A 19,971-nucleotide genomic window follows, 5' to 3' on the forward strand; every position below is an offset into this window, starting at 1 on the left:
CCCTCCATGTTGATTCATTTGCCCAAACATAAAAACTACAAGCAAGCTAAAGATCAATTTAACTGATGGCATTACTGCTTTTTCCAAATTTCCAACACATATTCCCAAAATATCGTCTGAATTCTTTAGGCCACAATAACCGTGTAGTGAAACCTGATACCGTCATCGTCCTACACGGTGAATAGTTTAGCAAAAGGACGAAGTGACTCAAGCTGAAGAGTTGCTAAAGTGCAAACACGGAACATTTTCCCAATTGAAAAATGACAATCGGCCCAAAAAATCGATTGTCCTTCTAGAAACAGAAGTGGGCCACAAACTGGGCTAAAGCAGAACGAGGCCACGGAGTGAAGAGAACAGAGAGTGTTCGTTCCCCAAATTGGCCGCAATCAGCCCCGTTAAAAGTGGATCACTTCAATGATTACCTTCCCTCCTGTTGATAATGAACAGCCTTGGGCATGGCGAAGAAAAGCAGCGGGCCCCTCCTCAAACACTCTCAAGCTTCCTGCTACAAACACACTTTTTTTTCTCCCCAAACTTAAAGCAGAAATCAGTTTGTTCTCACTGAGGTTATCCAAATATCAAAACTCAAAGTGATGCTCCACATCTCGCTGTCAGTTTCATCACAAGCTCAGTGATTCAAACAAAAGTCAGACAGATGGGACGAAGTAAAACACAACGATCAAGCCAGAACACTTCCAATGCAGCCGTAATCCAATTAACAAACTAAATGTTTGAGCTTTGAACTGAGGTAATCTCACCTAATCACCTCATTCATTCATTATTTTGGTTTTTCAAATACAAAACGGTGACGTGAGGCGTTCTCTGGAGAGTAAATGTAACTGTAGAAACTTCTGTACAATATTTAAGGCCCCAAGAAATCCTCCCTGCAAAACATCAACAATAAAACACTACAAAAGCCATTGCACAGGAATCCATCCATCATCTCTACACCTTAATCCTCACTAGGGGGGCTGGAGTCTATCCCAGCTGACTCAGGGTGAAGGCAGGTTCACCTGGACAGGTAACCAGTCTATTACAGGGCTACACTTAGAGACAGACAACCAAGCACACTCACATTCACACCTACGGACAATTTACAATCACCAATTAACCTCAGCATGTTTCTGGACTGTGGGAGGAAGCCGGAGAACCCGGAGAGAACCCACGCTGCACGGGGAGAACATGGAGACTCCACGTAGAAAGATCCCAGGTGTCCTCACCGGGACAGAACCTCCATTGCACAGTAATGAGAAAACAAAATGTATGAAACTAAGATTCAGTCCCTCTAATCACGACTGCAACTCATGAAACTTCAACGTGATGTCATTTAAAATAATAACAAATAAAGCTACTGAATCAGACATTAACTGCACTGCGGGTTTTCAAATCATCTTTATTTAAAAACACACCTGTGGAATCAGACATTTATCAGAGAGACAAGCTGCACATGGAAGTCTAATCCTAAAGTTGAATTCACCCTTTTCCAGAAACAAAAAGTATTTCTGACAAATAAACATTAAAAACTGTGAAAACTGAGAATTTCGTTTTCTGAACTGGTACCAGACTGATGAGGAAAAACTCCCTGACTGTCTTTTCTTTAACAGCATTCTGTCATCGTAGAAACCCAAGTCCTGAAAGATGTTTTTTTCATCCTAATCTCTATCTGATCTTCTCTTCTGAACATTTTTATCGCTTTAAGTAAACAAAGTATGACCTGGTTCTGGCAGAGGACCCACCTTCATGCACAGCGTTTCACACCTTTTTCACTTCAACATTTAAATCTCCAGACTGGTCAGCAGATTGTTCAGATCTGAAGATCAACAGGTCCATGTTTTGACGTAGAATAAACTGTCTTACATACGCTTTTATGGTGCCAAGTCTTGTAGCTTGTACTGATCCATTAACTCAACCCCAACGTGTTTTATTTAAGCTGCTCTGCCCAAAGACGACCAGTGATAACTGTACTTAGATTACTTTTTCCCTTCACATATTAAACAAATATTAATAATAGTAATATATTATTGTTGCGCCTACATTTGTTAATATCTCATATGAATAAGACTTAGAAAGAGTTGAAAGAAGCTAAATATTGTAGTTTTTGTGCAGCAAAGTTTGTTGATTGTGAGCATGGAAATGACAATAAACGCTGCCTTTAACTTTGGTTTTCTCTTGTGGAACAAACAGGCCTGAACTCAGGGGTATTGCTGCATTTTCTTTTGAATTAATGGATGTCCACTTTCAGTCATAAGTTAATTCGGTTGGAGTTGTGTCTGTGTGTTCACAGCGGTAACTGTTTTAATTGCGCTGGCTGGAAAATTAAAAACTCTTCTTCTGTGAGTTTCTACACTCAAGAAGGTCTGGAAATCACTAAAATCTAATTCCATACTAGTGTGTAGGAGCTCTGACAGCTACTGCACGCTCCATGGAAAACAACACCAGGGTTAAAAATGTTGACGTCACTGAACCTGCATCTAAATGCTTGTTTACTGTTGAATCAATGATTTCATCCTCACACACCACCAGCCTTGTTCTGTGTCTCATGTTCACAGCCACGTCTAAACATATTGTTTATTTCCTACATGTACAGACGGCGTGTGCTGGGATTTACCTGTTCCTTGAATGCATCACTGGAGGCTGAGCACAAACGAGACCTGCAAGAGAAAAGAAAAAGGAACATTTAAAACAAATATTCTGAACATACAACATTTAATTATCAAACTACGTCGCATTTTGTGTTGGTTGTGGAGAATTTATGCCAAATGTAAAACTAAATAAAATGCATTTTTCACACTATTTAAGCTGCACAGTAAAAAGAAATAAAACTGTATCTGCTCACTACCACCAGTCAGCTATTTAACCCCATCTCAACTGAATCCTGACACTGTTTTCACCTCCTGATTTGGGATTTAAAGCAACTGAACACGGGCTGCGTCATTTCTAGGAACCCGTGAAGCAATTATGGATGATTTTCTAACAATAAAATCAGAGTGAACATCAATAAACGCCTGCTTTGATCTGCATTTTAACACTTAGGGTTAAATTCTCCTAATCGACTCCTTCGTCTTGTAAAAATGTACCAAATAAAAACCCACACATGACAACGGATAGAGCCTGCAAACAGCATGCACAGTCTAACAAACTGGAGAATCTATAACTTATCATGAAGCGTTGGGCGACCAGACAGGCTGGCAGACTCCAACAGATTTTTAGGTCCAGTCATTTTGCTTTGCTAACTTCTTGGTCTGCCTCACTGAGGATACAACCTGGTAAATAACTGACCTGTAAAGCACAATTTAAAGCATGTGCGACAGAAACTGGCGTGTGAGGAGTGACTGCCAGCGGAGGCGATTGTGTTTCTGTCAACAGCACCGATCTGTGTGGACAGGCTCAGCTTTCAGAGCAACAGTCATCCGAGTGTCGAGCATCCTGTCTGCTGCCCCGGACGAGCACAAGAAGGCCCGGTTCATAAAACAATACAATGCTGTCTGTCTGCCTCTGCTGCCTCCTCATCACTGCAGAGGTGGTTTGTAGCTACAAGCCGACAGCCAAAGCTTCCCCTGCTCTGGTTACAGGCCACACACCTGGACAGGTAACACAGCTGCCTCACACCTACAACTTACAGCCGTGAACAAAAGTTGGCATAAACTTGTAAAGACCAAGTATATCGTGTCAGCCTTGAGCTTCCAACACAGCGCCTTTGTCACAAAATACAATCACGTGTTTTGGTTCTTTCATAGATTTATTATAAGTTTTCTGGGAATATGTCAAATGGGTCAAACAGACACACAGCAGCTTGTGACGTCACTTCTTAAATTCTCTACAGCTGCTGATTTCTCTGAGCCATTTTACATTTGATCCACTCATTAGACACAAACATACAGAGGAGCTCAGCAACTATCTGAAAAAGCAAGTCATCGATTGAACTGCAGCCATTTCAGAGAAGCTACACGTCGCTAATCATCTGTACAAACAATTCTTTGTAAGTATAAAGCTCGTGGCACTGCAACAGAAGAAAACACAAACTATCACCTGCTGCTGACAAACACCTGGTCAAGAGTCAACCAAGAATCAGAAGAAGCTGCTGGAACACAGCTGGCAGGTGTGTTTTACATCAACGTGAGCTGCCATGCAAGAGGGAAGTTCTTCTAGAAGAAGCACCTTCAGGCTCACCTGATAATCACACGGACAAAGAAAAGACCTTCAGGAGGGAAGTTCTGTGGTCAGACGGGACAAAAAGTTAGCTGTTTGGCCACAATGACCAGAAGTAGGTTTGGAGGAGAGAAGTTGAGGATTTTACCCCAAGAACACCAAACCTACCCTAAAGCATGGCGGTGGCATTATTATACTCTGGGGCTGTTCTGGTGCCAGTAGAACTGGTGCTTTAAACAAAATAAATGGAACAATGAAGAATTACCTCCACATTCTTAAGGCAAACCTAAAGTCATCAGCTAGAAGGTTGGGTCCTGGACGCATTTGACCAAAAACACACATTGAAAAGTGGTGAAGAAATAGACGTAAGGAGGTTTTAGACGGGTATTAGACGGTTATTCTGAAACTGTTGTTCACAACTGTAGCCGAAGACTCTCCCAGATTGGAAGTGTTGTGGAAAGACAAACTAATTTATCAGCAAATGCTTCAGTTTTGGATCATGCTACGAACCGCTGGTGTTAATATTGTGATGCCACAAATAAATCCCAGTACAGGACAGACGTACTGGAAGGAGGAGTAGTTAAAATAAGACCCTAACAAGCGAGGAGTATATCTCTGTCTTTGGTCTAAAACAGACTCATATTTGCTGCACAGAAACTCAAATGATAACTTCATCACGTCACACACACACGCTTATCAACACACGACTTGTCTTCATCAGAAAGGCAACAACAGCCCTCGAACCTTTCTTAATAAAGTTCGTCCCCTGTTGAATGTCTTCACAAATATATCATCACATGCTCACAGAAAACAGACTGAACTGAGAAATAAGCAGGAACGCTTTGTGAAGAAAGAAAACATACATTTACCTGACGTAAAGCTATTCTTTAGCATCGGTGGCAACTGGCGAGGAGGTCACATTTTCAAGACCCAGTGAAAACCAGAGATTGTTTTAAGGTGAAACACAAACGCTTGATTCTGAACACAACTGCAAAACACACACACACACACACACACACACCATATAAGAAAGGAAACACTACGATGCTGTTATTGTTTCTCTGACCAGTCAAAACTCTGAGGCTTAAAAATATGAGTTCAATGAAGCATATTTTGTGACTTTTAGTTAAATACGTCTGTTCACACATATCATAGAACGTTAGATCTTATTTGACCTGCCAGTGAAGGATGAGTGTTCAGTATCTACTGACATCTACTGGTTTAAAACTTTTATAGGGGGAATGTTTTTGTGTCCTAAAATGCTAACAGTTGCTTTTTCATTACAGTTTTGTTAAGCTGCTAATGTTGATCCATCTGCTCAGACAAAAAAAAAGCGTGACATTTATTTTATATTTTTTCTGGGCAGTGCAGATTAAACTTATAAAACAAATTAATTTCTTAGTAAATGTGATTATACAAGACGCATCAAACTTCTAAACAAGTTCAAAGGGTGTATTTCCTAAAAGGCAGGAGAAAGATCGGGCAGAAGACACCTAATTGTGATCTTTGTAGTTGATATATAGTTTGATCTGTAGTATATACTTTTTAAAGTCAAGTTCCAGTTTAATATTTACTGTGTTGTAGACCTATAACACGTGATGGAGCATTAACACGAGACTCTATTAAAAGCGTCACCGTCACACAAAGACGACAGAAAACCTTTGACAGATGTGCTCCAAAATGGCTTTTTAATAACGAGACTGGACCGCCGTCATCGATCAATGAGCACCAATCACAACCTCTGAAAGCTTCAATCTGCTTCAATTAAATAAAACTAAAACTGTGCACATCTTCATCGTTTCATTGTGCAGCTTTTATAACAACTGTTCGGCCCTACAGTAAGTTTTATTGAGAATCCTTTCAAATCACAAACAAACACGACTTCCTACAAATGTTTTATTTGTCTTGACCATCAGATACAGGATGCACCGAAGCTGCAGAAGCATTCACTCTCTAATAGTCTGAACATCTAATGAGCATTGGACTGGACATCAAATTTATTTTCAGGAACTTTTTTTTTTAATCATGTGCGAGACACTGAGAGGAAGGGGTTTCACAAGAGTCGTGGATGGACATGTTTTGCATTTGAGTCACATGATCTCCAAAGAGGAAGCACCTGAAACTAAAGTAAGGAGTGTAAAACTTTCATACTGTGAAGCATTGAAGTTTGCATTTGTTTGCACACACACGACAGTCACAGAGGCAAACGTTGGCTTGTTCAGATGAAGACGGCTCATGACACCAGCTGGGTCCTGCTCACGTCCCATCGCTACCGTGGAGTCTACCAAAGCGTTAGGCATGCCGATGTGCGAGGGCAGGATGTGCATAGGTTGTTGTTCTTTTATAACTACATCAAAATACATTCACTTGATTTTCGGTGCCAAATGTTCTTCTGAGAATCACGGAAGTTCAGCACCAACTAGCAAGCTCCTGGCATGGTGACATCTGGTCTGTGTAACCGTTTAATGCGAACACTCCATCAGAGCAGCTTTATAACGTGTATCCCACACCATAGCAGCCACCGCAACGCTGTCCACCCACCCATGGACTCCCTTGACATGGACTTCTCGCTCCATATTCAGCACACACTCACAAAAAAAAAATCACAAACGGTTTCATTCAGACCACAGAGAAGAGACACGTTCTGCAAAAGATCTGTATAAACACTGCAGGTAGGTTGAGATACAAAGCATTGTCCCGTAACTTCATCCATCACAAAATCAACGCCTCCCCGCCCCCCAAAGACAAAAAAATATACCAAAGTTTCTCAGCGGACATGTCCGAGTCACAGGAGCGGCAGCGGGTCAACGATCGAGTCAATGTGAAAACAGAAAAAACAAAAATAAGATCCGTCTGGAGCAGAAACAAAGATCCAAGAGAACCGTGATGAGTTAGTATCTCCGCCGCTTGTTATTTGGTCCATCAAAGACGCCTCCTACTGGACTGCCCCGGCCGAATCCTGGAGCTGCTCCGACTTGGGGACCCAATGGCGGCTGCTGTTGCTGCTGCTGTTGTTGTTGCTGTTGCTGTTGTTGTTGCTGCTGCTGTTGTTGTTGTTGTTTAGGGGACTCAACCTCCGGTCTGCCCCCTATCGACGCACCCTGCAGGTATCTATCATTCCGCTGTGATGTGATGAATGGTATGAGATTGGGAAGAAATGTTTGGGGGCCAGTCGTGAATCCGATTCATCCAGAAGAGCAACAAGAGAAGGTCCAGAGGATTGTCGGGTGTTCGAGGTTCATCAGACGAAGTTTAGTTTGATCCAAGTTTCACCATCCAAGAGTGAACGGAAGAGAAGTGAGCCACGCAGACAAAAAGAGAGAGAGGAACACGACGGTTAGTGAAAGCTGCAGTTTGAACATCAGGTTCTTCAAAATAGCATTTACCTCTACTTCAAAATAAAGCTTCTAGACCTTCTGTCAATACAAGCTCTTCATTTAGAAAAGTCTCAGAGGCCAAATGGTTCAGAGAGTTTTAGGCTCTTTGGTTCAGTTCAGCCAAAACATGCTCTGACTAGTTTGGATTAATATTTATCGAACTTATTTTTCCAGATACATTACCATGGCTCCGTTCTCGGACATCAACGGTGTCCCCATATTTGCTGTCCCCTCTGGGCCAATGGCTCCTCCCCTTCCACTCATGCCCATCATTTGACCCTGGTTAGCACTGGGCCCCGCAGAGGCCTGGTTATAGCCATCTACACGCAAAACAACGGAGCATCGGCTGGTCATTGGGCAAGTTCAGTGGACGTGCACTCAACGGCAGCTGGTAGCTGGAGCTGTTCTCACTGGCTTAAAAGTTAACGTTGGCTTTTAGTCAAAAACTGAAATGATTCGGGATGCACCGGATCAGGAAGACATGACGGATCCACAATGAAAGTAATAATAATCCAGTCAACTGCATGGGGTCAATAAATGGTCAGGTTATCCAGTCATGAAGACACACCAGGTGAATGTTTGTACAAAAACTTAATTGCTGAGATGTTTCCATTTGGTTCAAACCAACAAAATGACCAACATCACCGTTCATGGACGTACGCTGCTAGACTGTTTTAAAATTCTGCTGCATTATAGCAACATAAACAGAACGGTATGGTTAAAATATGTATAATGCTAAAAGGAATGCTGGACAACAAAAACCTTTAAAGGTTGATAAAACCTGCTAGCATCAAGCTAAGCCAGCAGTCGTCAGTCTCACCAGATATCTGAAGTTCATGTATGTGAATTGGTTTTAAGATATAAAGGCAGACATGTGCATCCCTGAAATGTGACGTTTACTAAAACCGTATTAAAGGAATCAGGTACGCCACTTATCTAAATACGTCTACAATGTCTCAGCAGTTTGAGGTGAGCAGTTTCAGTGATCAAACTTCCCTCTGTCAGCTAATTTGAATACGTATGACGTTCGCAACCAAAAACCAACGTTAATACAACATAAGTAACAGATCCTGCACTATGTTACAGGAGAAAGAGCAGATGAGGTTTTACAGACAAAACAAACAGAGACGACAGATGAAAGACAGAACAACAGGTTCTCACATTGATGACTAAAATTTTGAGGCCAACATCCACATCCTTCTACTGATTAATCTTTGGATTGCACATCACCTTAATTAGAGAGGAGACAGAGCGGAAGCAGGAAGAAATGTGAAGCAGAAACCCAAACTACACAACACCTACTGCACACCTTTCTGGTATAATATGATAAACAGACACGTGCCTCAACAAACATTATTATTATAAGAGTACGTTTGTTTTACTAGATGCTACAGGGCAAAGGTATGACTGAAAGTATGAAGGAAAGCTTTTTAAAAATGCACTAATCTCTACTTTAGCTGTTTTAATACACTATTCATATATGTACTGTACTCACAAAATGGTGCAATGAAATCCATTACTTCTCATTTATTTTGTATACAAAGTGGGACATAATGTCAGAGCCATGTTTGAGAACATGCAGACAACACTTTGTCCCAGAGAAACAACTACCATCATCACAAACTGCAGGTTCTGCTGTTTATTTTGATGTTATTTATATGTTGCTGCGTAACATTAGTGTTTAAACGGAGCAGAAGGAGTGTGACTGGGTGAAGAAATCAGAAAAGATGCTACTTAAAGAAGTTTGATCTTCCTTCTTAAGGTGATGACTATGAATTTGATGTGAAATCAAAGCGATTCATCACACAGAAAAGCCACGACTACTGTTGGAAAGCCAAGTTTTAAAGTCTCATTAGATGTGTGCTCCACCTTGCTGCAGTGAAGACTTCCAGAGCAGATTAACTCCCAACAAAACATGTGAATTTGGACGTAAAGTTTCATCCATAACAACGGTTAATAGTCAGCATTATTCATTTGTAAGGCTGTTTTGTTAAACACATTTTCGACAGGCCTACCTGACAAAAACATTTAATTCTTACAAGCAGCAGCAACACCATGACAGACTACTGCCACACGTACGACTCTACAAACAATAGGATGTGCTAAAGATAATATTCATACATCATTTCAAGTTTAGAGCGAATGCGGTCCTGTGTGTTAAATCAAGAAGTTCTGCTGAGTGTATACATACTGTGTATACACCAGACAAGCAACAGTGGGAGAACCATCTATCGAATCTAAGGCTTACATTTCACTTTGTGAATTAAACAAGCCTTAACGTGTTGAACAGTGAGCTTCAGAGAGGCTCTAAGCTGTACCATACGCTATACTGTCACTGTATAGCATCCATCACACCAGCTTTTTGTTTGTCTTGCTTCATATTTACTAAAGCAACAACAGCGTGACATCAGTCTTCTTGTACGACTCAACAAGAAAAGAAAACGAGTGCGTTTCCCAAAATGTCAAACTTATCCTTGAAGACCATCTAATCAAATATTCAATTAACGTTTTCATGATTTTTGTTTTTAAACACGCAGAGCATCTAGACCGTCCTCATTTAGGTACAATATGATAGATGCATAAACAGCAAAACGAGTGCATGAACCTGCTGCAGTTAACCTGAAAGCTCTTATAAAAGAGTCAGACACAAGTTAAACCAGAGCTGTAAAGGTGAAAGAGGCACACAAGTCAAATATCAAACTGGAAACAACACACTGTTCTTACTTAATAACCAGGACACAAACCTTCAGATTTTGCTCAGAAGTCGATAGAAATAAGATGCATTACATTTGTTTAAAAAGGTGATGTGCAATCCGAGATCAGTGAAGAGTGACCATAGAGTTTTAACAATCTGTCCTATTGAGAGCATCACAGACCCAAACATGAGTCCCCGGCCTCTCATCTTGCTCTCAGCAGATCTGCACATTACAAACACTGAACACACAATTTTTATTCCCAATGAAGAGGACAAACAGTCCGACTTCTTGTCTCTGATTGTTAAATAGGTGACCTGTCAGCACGGACTGGAACGGTCAAACCAATCCTTATATCACATTTAAATCATGAAAAACGACTTTTAAAAAGAATATTTGTCAGATCTGCATACAGCTGAGGATGAGAGCTCAGGGACCACATAGTTCTCACTCTATAACTCCCCACCCCAACAAACACACACCCCACAGTACACGTGATATTCCATCAGTAGACTGGATGTTGTCATGTGGAATATTATCTTCTACTCATGTACATTGCATCCCAAGTGACTCCATTTTACATCAAAAAGGATTTAAAATAATAATAATAATAATAACAAAAAAACAAGTGAGCTACACTTTCTAAAAAAAAAAAAAAAAAAAAGATGTTATCAAGTGTTGGGAATGAGTCCGTGGGGATGCAACACAAATCAAACTGCACATCATTGATTCTGGTTGTCATGTGAACCAGTGTTAACACAGTCATGCCCGTACCTCCCATATTAATGGCTCCACGAGGGCCCAGCTCACCCACTCTCATTTCCTGTTCTCTCTGAAAGAAGCGAAGAAGAGCCTTCAGAACAAAACGCCGCTCGAGCACAAATCCTCGGCGAATAGCCAACTGTGAAACACTTCAATTTCTATACATGTTGCTTCATTAAAACGTCTTCCACCCTCCTACTGTCTGTCAAATTACTGGTTGCAGACAAGCTTATTAAATTACTTGCAGCACGTATCAATGCACAGTGAATACATTTTTAAATGAAGATTATAGTTCACACATTTTTAAATGTTGCTGCTGTTTGTGTAAATCTGTTGTTAGCTTCTGCAGCCGACTCAAATGCAAAGTTCTGTTAAAATCTGACACACCAAGCTGACTGACGAATGTTTTAAAGTTCTGGTCTTCAGTAAGGACACATTATGCAAAGACATGTGGACGTGCAAAGTGTTTTAAATGTTATTTTTTAGCTTTTAATAAGCGAGTTGTGGTCATGTTTTGCAGGATAATGTTTATGTATGCGGCAAATCGTGCAACAAATGCGATTTGAAAGCTGATCAGCTGCAGAGCCCTTAACATGATGCCAGAACTGATCTTGGCCGTTACAAATCATCAACACACATGCAAATATATATATGAAGCTGTCGAGTCATTTCTGTTCCAGTTTGTGTCTCAATAAAAGTTTAAACAGTCCAGTCATGACCATTATATATATATATATTTTTTTTTTTTTTCATTTTTGTCACAATCTGAATGGACACTTGGCTCTATGTTGAGTCTTAAGTCTGCAGTCTTGTGTTGAAACAATAAAGAGAAAAAGGTTTGTCTAGACTGTGAATGTAGTACACATCAAACTCCCACTCATAAACTTTTCCTGTCGAAAACACCACAATTAGCCACAAATTATACACAAAACCATGTTGTCTAATCAAAACTCACGGCCACAGCTGCCAGTGCAAAAGATCTGCAGCGTCTGACATCAGATATTCTTTGTATGTTGACTCAAGAAAAGTGTCATGAAAACACCAATCCTGCTGACTTGCAGGATTACTGAACTGATTAAGATCCGTGAGTCATTAAAAACTTAGTAAATTGTACATAAGATATTTTATGCAGCACCTCAACAATACAACAAAAACTAATACAAGTGTTCTGTAAATGTTACTACTGCATCATATGTGAGGCTGCTGTGCTGATATTCGGTGGTGTGAAAATACTCCACAAGAGGCAGTAAATTTGTCGGTAAGTCAGCAGCGTAGAAAGAGTTTGACAGGAAAAGAAGACGACTAAAGTAGAAACAGGTTAAATGTTGTTCTTATGATTAGTTCAGTATCGGCACCGACAGCAACTTCTCAAAATACTGCAAAGTTGCTACAGATAAGCAAAAAGAAGGAAAAGTCGGTCTCTACTGAAATGATTTAAACTGACGACACAACTATGAGGAATTTTAAAAACTTCCAACAGAAATTTCAATTAATGTTTAAATGAAAAATGAAAACAGGCTTTACATTCACCAAAAACTAAACCCTGACCAGCGTGAAACTTCCTGATATTTAATTCTTTCTACAGGAGGAAAAGTGAGCAGGGATTTTCTCTCCCTTCAGGGTCCATTAAAGAACATGTGATAAAACTACCGGCATAAATCACCTGCTGATCCAACATAGGCCACACCAGAATATTTAATGCCCATAATTTCCAAGTTACTTACACTACAGAACAACGCTGGTTCAAAAATCCACAAATATTGTTCTTATAGGAACAAGTATTTCAGTTAAAGGGAAACCAGTTCCAGACTTGTGCAGCTTGTTTTACACACATTAAGGCTACAAACAACCCATAATTCAAACCGCTGTGTAGGATCCTGCTTAATACTGGCACAGCCGTGACTCGATAATCCGACACTTAATGAAAAACCTTCTTTTATGTCGGATAGCAAGGCTGTCGGATTGTGAAGGGTCAGATTATGAAATGAAATGAATGAATGAAAAATACTTTATTTATCCCAGAAGGGAAATTCAATCATGTCAAAGCTCACGTTTTTAAAAAAATCAATATAACATATATTTTACACAACAATAATAATAATCATTCAGTCAGTCAATTGTCAGTCAGTCAGATTTGTTTTTTAAGGTGATGGCTGTTAGCAGGAAAATAGATTATAGAGTCACGACTGTACTTCCCATAGTTAATGAAAAAATACTTTATTTATCCCAGAAGGGAAATTCAATTCAAGAAGATGTTTAGTCATGCATGTGTTTAGTTCTCAACTATAACACAACTCTTTTCGTAAATGGAATTTCTTAAAAAATAAATTGTTTTACAAACAGGCCCATGCTGCAGTTACAGTTAAAGCACTTGTACGGCGCTTTATGGAGAGCGAACAGCTCATTTATGAAATGGCTGCATTGAGTTGAGAGCAGATTAGGTTGATGGGAAAACACATCCCCAAGAAATGCATCAAGAAACTAACTCACAGCAGCAGCAGCAGCAGCAGCTTTACATGTAGCTAGATGGATATTAAAAGGTCTATCAGCCTCATATAGACAAATAAAGCAATGCAACAGCTGTAATGCCAAAACCAACAACTGAGGAGACGCTGTAACCTGCAAAGACGCAGCTAACGTATGTACGTATTACAGTTCTTATTTCTTATTAGAAGTATCATCAGTGCCCTGCTTTCTGGGCAGGTTGATGTAATTCTTAGTTGCAGAAGGCTGTATATCTTTGACTACAACTCTAACTGAACCAGTGTGTTGATGTGCTCCATCTCTACTCACATTTTCCAGGTAGTTTGGTTTGAAGCCTTCTGGTTGACGCCTCAGGTCCTCCTGCTCTCTGTGCCTCATCATCTCCTCCTCTCTCCTCCGTCTCTCCTCCTCGTGTCTACAGAAGGAATAAAGGCACAAATAGGTCAGATATCACAAATCAACTGATAGATTTGTGTAACCTGAAAAACAAAAACATGAAGCAGAGCCCAAAGCCTTGCATGTGGTTATCGCACATTGCTTTTATTTATACAAACAAATGACACAAACCTGCCACAAACAATACAACAATAAAAACACAACTCTACAAAATGAGCTGAAGTAAATTAAACCTCACAGATACTGATGGGATTATGTCCCAGAGGTTTACTCAAAGAAAGGAAACACACCTCATCTCCAGCTGCTTTCGTCTCTGCAGCTCCTGGTTGCGAAGCTCCTCCAGCCTCCTCAGCTCCTCCTGACGTCTCATTAGATCTGGTGGAAAGAAAGAAGACGACACAAGTCAGGAGGACCGATAGAGAGGCGGGTAATTAAGAAGGAATAAAAGTACAGACAGTTAACTTTCTAAATGCTGCAGCTTAATGGATTAAAAAAAAAATCTGAGACAAAATTTGCTTTGATTTATTTTGTAAGTTTGAGTTCCTTATTATTATAAAAAAAATAAAAATAAAAGAAGCTGTTTAATATTTGTTTTTGCTGCACCAAAAACATCCTGATCTTTGAGCTCCAAGCTGAGCTACATACTGAACCGTGGTTTTTGTGTGTCGTTACCTCCATAAAACACATTTAAACACATCAAAACAATCACACCACTGATGTATAAAAGGAAAAGGCAACATGCAGTATTGCCAGTAGCAGTATTCAAACCCAGCCTAACAGAGAACACAGCTCTTACCTTGCCGCATCAACATGAGCTGATGTTCGTGTTTGGCCGACTCCAGCTCAGCCTCCAGTTTCTCTTTGGCCTCTCGAATGTTCTTGTCCACCTGCTCTCTTTGCTGCTTCTCCATCTCATCGAGAGCTTTCCAGCGAGACGAGTATTCAAATTCAAACGTGCCCGGCTGAGCAAAACGTGGCGGCTGCTCCCTTTCCCTGAGAAGAAACGAAGAACAAATTGAGGATGCTGCAATCAGTCCACTGAAGTTTTTGACTGCACCACAGTTTTAGCAAAAAGACTTGGTTCAGGGTTAAAATCAGTAATTCAGATTATCACAAAATGAAAGGTAGTCTGTAAATTGTCTACAGTTCAGACGGCATATAATATTCAAACACCTGAAGAGAAAGTATATAGGTGGTGTTCTTCAGAAAGCACAGAAGCATCGTAAGTGTCACCTATTCAGGAGTCGGGAGAGTTTCTCAATTTAGCCTTTTAACTTTTTAAAATCTTTTTTTTACTGTAACGCACACCTGCTATAAAACCCCTTGTGATTCTCCAACAGCATCAACAAACACAAAGATGTGTATGAACCTCTGCATGACTCTAAATCAACTCTTTACTTACTTGTAGTATTTAGGAGTCTTCTGCAGCAGTTTTTCAGACAGCCCATCCTCATCATCAAACTGCTCTGAAGGCTCCACGATTGCTGGACAAGGTGTGCTGAGGAGAAAACAGCTTGTTGAAACCACCGCTGACATTCGTAGACATCACAGGTCAGTGATATCTTAGAAAAGACTTGAAATGAAGTCTAAATGCAACAGACTGAGATCAGAGTCATTTTGTTTTGCTTAATTTCTAAGCAGTGTCTGATGTAATTATATGTGGCAGCACATTAGCAGAGAACAGCAGCAGATTCCTCCATCTGTGCTGGAGAACCCAGTGTGATGAAGGACAAATAGATTTTTAAAAAACGACATCCTGAGGAGAATCATGCCTTTAATATGAGCTAAAGGTAAAATGCTAGAACATCCAGTTTAAAAGGTAGTTACTGAGATGTCATTTTGCACATGTTAACCCATCAAACGACTCCATCCCACACACTTACGTGGTCAGCAGCAGCGCTCCCTCAGTGCAGCGCTCCAGGGCTTTACGAGCAGCTACTTTGTTTGCAAACTCCACAATGCCTCTCCCGGTGGGACGACCGCGGTCATCCGTCACAACGATGGCCCGTTCCACTGGGCCGAACTGAGAGAACGCCTGAACGGATGAGCGGAGACAGAAAATCAGACATTCTGTTGTTTCTGAACTTCTAGGATTGTACCACAGCTGGCTTTTAGAGCTCTTGTCCACTCTACCTGTTCCAGCAGCTCATTTGTCACCGCAGGCAACAGATTGCGAACTTTGAGCGCAGCGCCATGGGTAGAAAAGCGAACCCTGATCGGTCGATTGTTCAGCATAGTTCCATCGAGCTCAGCTTTGGCAATCTCTGCCAGCGTCCGGGTTTCCTGCAAGACAAGGGACAGAGAAAAGGGATGAGGATAGACCAGAGAGGACCTTACACAGTTCATATAACTCAGTGCTGTACATCAATAACAGAGTAAACTAGAAGATAAATCTAATAATAATAATCCAGACAGACAATGAAATACAAAAAAAACAAGTAGGGGTCCTCGGACCCTAATAATTGAAGTAGTAAATTGGTGTGATGCCATTAAACTTGTAAGTAAAATATGAATGAAAGTTTATCAGCATCTCTTTTGCACAGCATTTGTCAACACGTGCTAGAACCTGGTAAACATATTCTATAAATGTGTTTTATGGTTCAATGCAGTGTTCATAATAAATGAATGATGCTAACAGTGGCTAATGCTAACAGCTCACAGAGTATCTTGTTTAGCCAAAAGATGTCTGTTCTTGCACTAGAAACCCATTGGAAGTTAAATTGAACAACATGCTTTCCTTCAAAGGCACATTTTAAAGCCAAAAAGCAGAACTTTATTCACGTACCAGGCGGATGAAGCCGAAGCCCCGGTCTCTGTTGATAAACACCTCGTTGACGTTCCCGTATTTGGCGAACATGTTCTTGAACTCCTCCTCCGTGATGTCCACCGGGAGGCTGCCCACAAACAGCCGGGACCGCTGGGTAAACGTCTTCTCGCCGGGCTTCCGAAAGCTCGTAATGTCCAGAGTCATTTCTGCCGGGCCTTCGCTGCTTCCTTCCCCGGTTCCTTCAGCCGGCTCTGCCGCGGGGGACGACTGAGGCGGCGGGGCTGGACTGTCTTTGTTGCCCGGTGCCTGCTCCGCGGCCGGGGAGTCGGTGCCGCGTCTCGCCGCCTGTGGGGAACTGCTACTCAGCATGCTCGTCTGTTGCATATTTCGGTTGGCCATGCTTGGGGTGGTTGCTTTATGTTATAATTAAACTAATTTCTTAATAAACGCTCGTACACCTGCGGCTCCTGCACACACCTCCTCCTCCTCCGAGTTTCAAAGATGGCGGCGGTTGCGCACGCAGCTTTCCGGCACTTCTCGTGAGATTTGCGGCGGATCGGACGCAGTGAAGGAACGATGCTGCCCTCAATAGGTCATTCAATCTGTTCACTGGACAAGATGAAGAGTCCACAGACTGTAAATTACACACTATCGTGGGGATTTTACACTCTAAGGGTGCGATAGAGAAGTTTTGTCCTCTGTAATGAATATTAATGATCTGTTAAAGGGGCTAAATCTCATAATTATTTTCACCATCAATTAATTTTTCGATTATTGTTTGAATTAATCATGAGTTGTTCTGTCTACAAAAAGCTACAATAAGCGTTCCCAAAAGCCCATGATGTTTCCAAATATCTTATTGTGTCTCTAACCCAAAGACACTCAAACTGCTGGCATACAAGACCAACACATATCAGAAAACATTCACATTAGTGATGCACGATATTAAAACTTCTGGCCGATACCGATATCCGATATTAAGATTTCTGATATCGCCAATAACCGATATTACCGATGTTGATGTTAAAATTTTTTTTCACACTAAAAATGAGTATAAGTAGGCACTGTGAGAATGTGACAACTACTCAATAGACACCCAAATTAGACCACATAGTCTAACAAAAGTTAAACATATTTTAACATATTTAAGTCCAGGACCATTTCAGTAAAAAAAATCTGTGAAATAGCAGCAGTATCAAACGTAGAGACAAAGGCGCTGATGTTAGACAATCATCAGTTTTCACGTCAGCTAAATTTGTTCATCGGACCGATACCGATATATCGGAAAAACAAGATGTTCTCTTTATAGAAACAGCAAATTCTCACATTTTATAAACTAGAGTCAACTGTTGGTTGTCGTTTCTGGTTAGTTTTCTATCTGTTAACTCGTGCAGGAATCCACTAATAATATCAGCTCTACATCTAGCCGACGGCCCACAGCACGTCTCCACTGAGGCCCACGACATGAAGCAGAACAAGCCGCTTATTTATCGCACACAAAGGGATCTAAGATTTTAAACATCCGCCTCTTTTACTGTCACTTTGTGTCATTTGAGCAGAGTGCAATTTCGTGAGGTGCTGCTGAAAGCTTTTTCCACGCTGGACCGGCCATCTGTCCAGATATTATCGCACATCTGTGTGCATATGCTCCTTAAATTCCTCGGTGTGACAAGGGCCCGAGGGGCGGCTATCTTCTCCCTCGCTTGTCCGACAAGAGATCACGTATCCGGCGGGGTCAGAGGGCTGCAACCTGTCATTGATGAGTTAGCAGCATAGCATGTCTTTCACTCGAGGAATGTGAAGAAGCAAGCAGTTAGCGAGGTATGTCCTGTTCAGATAAGTGAGCGCTGGCTGTAGTGGAGAGAAAGAAATCTGTTTGATCCAGAAACATATCGACAAGAAACTGATCTTAACTAAATAGATGCACCGACGAGACATAAGAGATGAAACTCTTTTGTAGTTTTGTCTCTTTTATAATTTAAACAATAGTGCTATGTTTTAAATCTGGAGAGTAACGTCTTTCAGAGGAATGTAATCAAGTATAAAGTCTAATATTTGCCGCTGACAGTTTAGTGAAACTAACAAAACGTCTTGTGACTCTTCAAGGTGTATTTTGTTATTGAATACAAACATACATGTTCAGCTAAAGCCAGTAAAAAGATGCATTCTTGAAAAAAAGTCTATATAAACAAAGAACTATATATTTATATATAAATAATGACCAGAAAAATGTGAAAAAATATGTACAATTAATTTAGAAACAATAAAACATTAAATGAAATGCTTGTAGAAATATGCATTCATAAATATGAAATACAATAATACAGTTAAAAAATTAAAGGATACAAATAGATATTTTTCAAAGCAAATAAACAGTAATGACTTTTATTGTGGCTATTTCAGGTTTTTGTTTCTTATTGATATACTCTGAAAAATAAAGATTAAATATAATAAAATGCAATATGCATTGGTATGAATGCATATATAAGTATATTTTTATTATTTTAACAACTAAATAAATAAAACACAATATTTGACACTTACTGTGATTATTTTTAAATTTTTTTTAAATTAAACACTGCAAACATGTAAATTCACATAAAATGAATAGTAATAATTAGTAAATGGCAAAAACAACATTGATGGTTATATAGCTTTAAAAAAATAGATATTTTTAAAATGGGAAGCTTTTTTTTAATTCAGTTAAAAGCCAGTAAAAAGCTGCGTTTTTCTAATTAAATATTACATTTAAAATAAAGTAAATGCATATTTTTAAAAAATATTTAGAAAAGAACTAACAAAGAAAAAAATGTTTTTGAAAGTCACTGACTGTCAGAACATTAGAAACACATGTAAATTCAGCTAAAACTGAGCTAAAGGGGGCATTCTTAAATAAAATAAATACAAAATATAAATAAAAAAAACATAAATGTAAAATAATGTGAATATATGATTGGAAATACTTCTCAAGAACTAAAAAAAAAAAGAAAAAAAAAGAGTTAATGAAAAAAAAATGGCTTTACCAGTTATATTTTTATACTTCAAACCAAATCCTGCTAAAAGCTATAAAAGCATTCCTTACTAAAAAGTAACACATATGAAATCAATATAATAAAATATACATATAAATATATATTTCTAACTAACTCAATAGCGTTTGACAGTTATTGTGACTTGATCTTTTTATTTATTTTTTTTTTTTATTTTGTCATTATCATTATCATTATTATTATTTGAACACTGGAAACATGTTTGAATTGAGCTAAAACATTCTCAAATGAAAACATGTTTTTAAAAAAACAAATAAAAAACATAAACAAAAACTCACCGTACGCTCTGTGGT

General features: G+C 39.7%; 1 protein-coding gene across 1 annotated transcript; it reads right to left on the reverse strand.

Annotated features, from left to right (window-relative positions):
• Window positions 1-5,809: 5,809 nt before the first annotated feature.
• On the reverse strand, window positions 5,810-17,108 carry pspc1 (paraspeckle component 1). Its single transcript, XM_008283142.1, has 10 exons — window positions 16,647-17,108; window positions 15,995-16,144; window positions 15,745-15,896; window positions 15,264-15,359; window positions 14,658-14,854; window positions 14,152-14,236; window positions 13,775-13,880; window positions 10,994-11,051; window positions 7,710-7,846; window positions 5,810-7,271 (listed from the first exon to the last, which is right to left on the reverse strand). The coding sequence occupies exons 1-10, from the start codon at window positions 17,025-17,027 to the stop codon at window positions 7,041-7,043; spliced, it is 1,593 nt and encodes a 530-aa protein (XP_008281364.1). The 5' UTR covers window positions 17,028-17,108; the 3' UTR covers window positions 5,810-7,040.
• Between the last annotated feature and the right edge of the window lie 2,863 nt (window positions 17,109-19,971).

The sequence above is a fragment of the Stegastes partitus genome, unplaced genomic scaffold (genome assembly GCF_000690725.1).
Source record: "Stegastes partitus isolate 25-593 unplaced genomic scaffold, Stegastes_partitus-1.0.2 Scaffold298, whole genome shotgun sequence".
Lineage (NCBI taxonomy): Eukaryota > Metazoa > Chordata > Actinopteri > Pomacentridae > Stegastes > Stegastes partitus.

Coding starts and splice junctions, on each gene's coding strand:
- pspc1 (XM_008283142.1), bottom strand. CDS start 17,027: ATGGCCAACCGAAATATGCAACAGACGAGCATGCTGAGTAGCAGTTCC. Junction 14,237..14,657: donor GCTCATGTTGATGCGGCAAG/GTAAGAGCTGTG, acceptor TCTTTCCACCAG/ATCTAATGAGACGTCAGGAG. Junction 13,881..14,151: donor CGAAAGCAGCTGGAGATGAG/GTGTGTTTCCTT, acceptor TTCCTTCTGTAG/ACACGAGGAGGAGAGACGGA.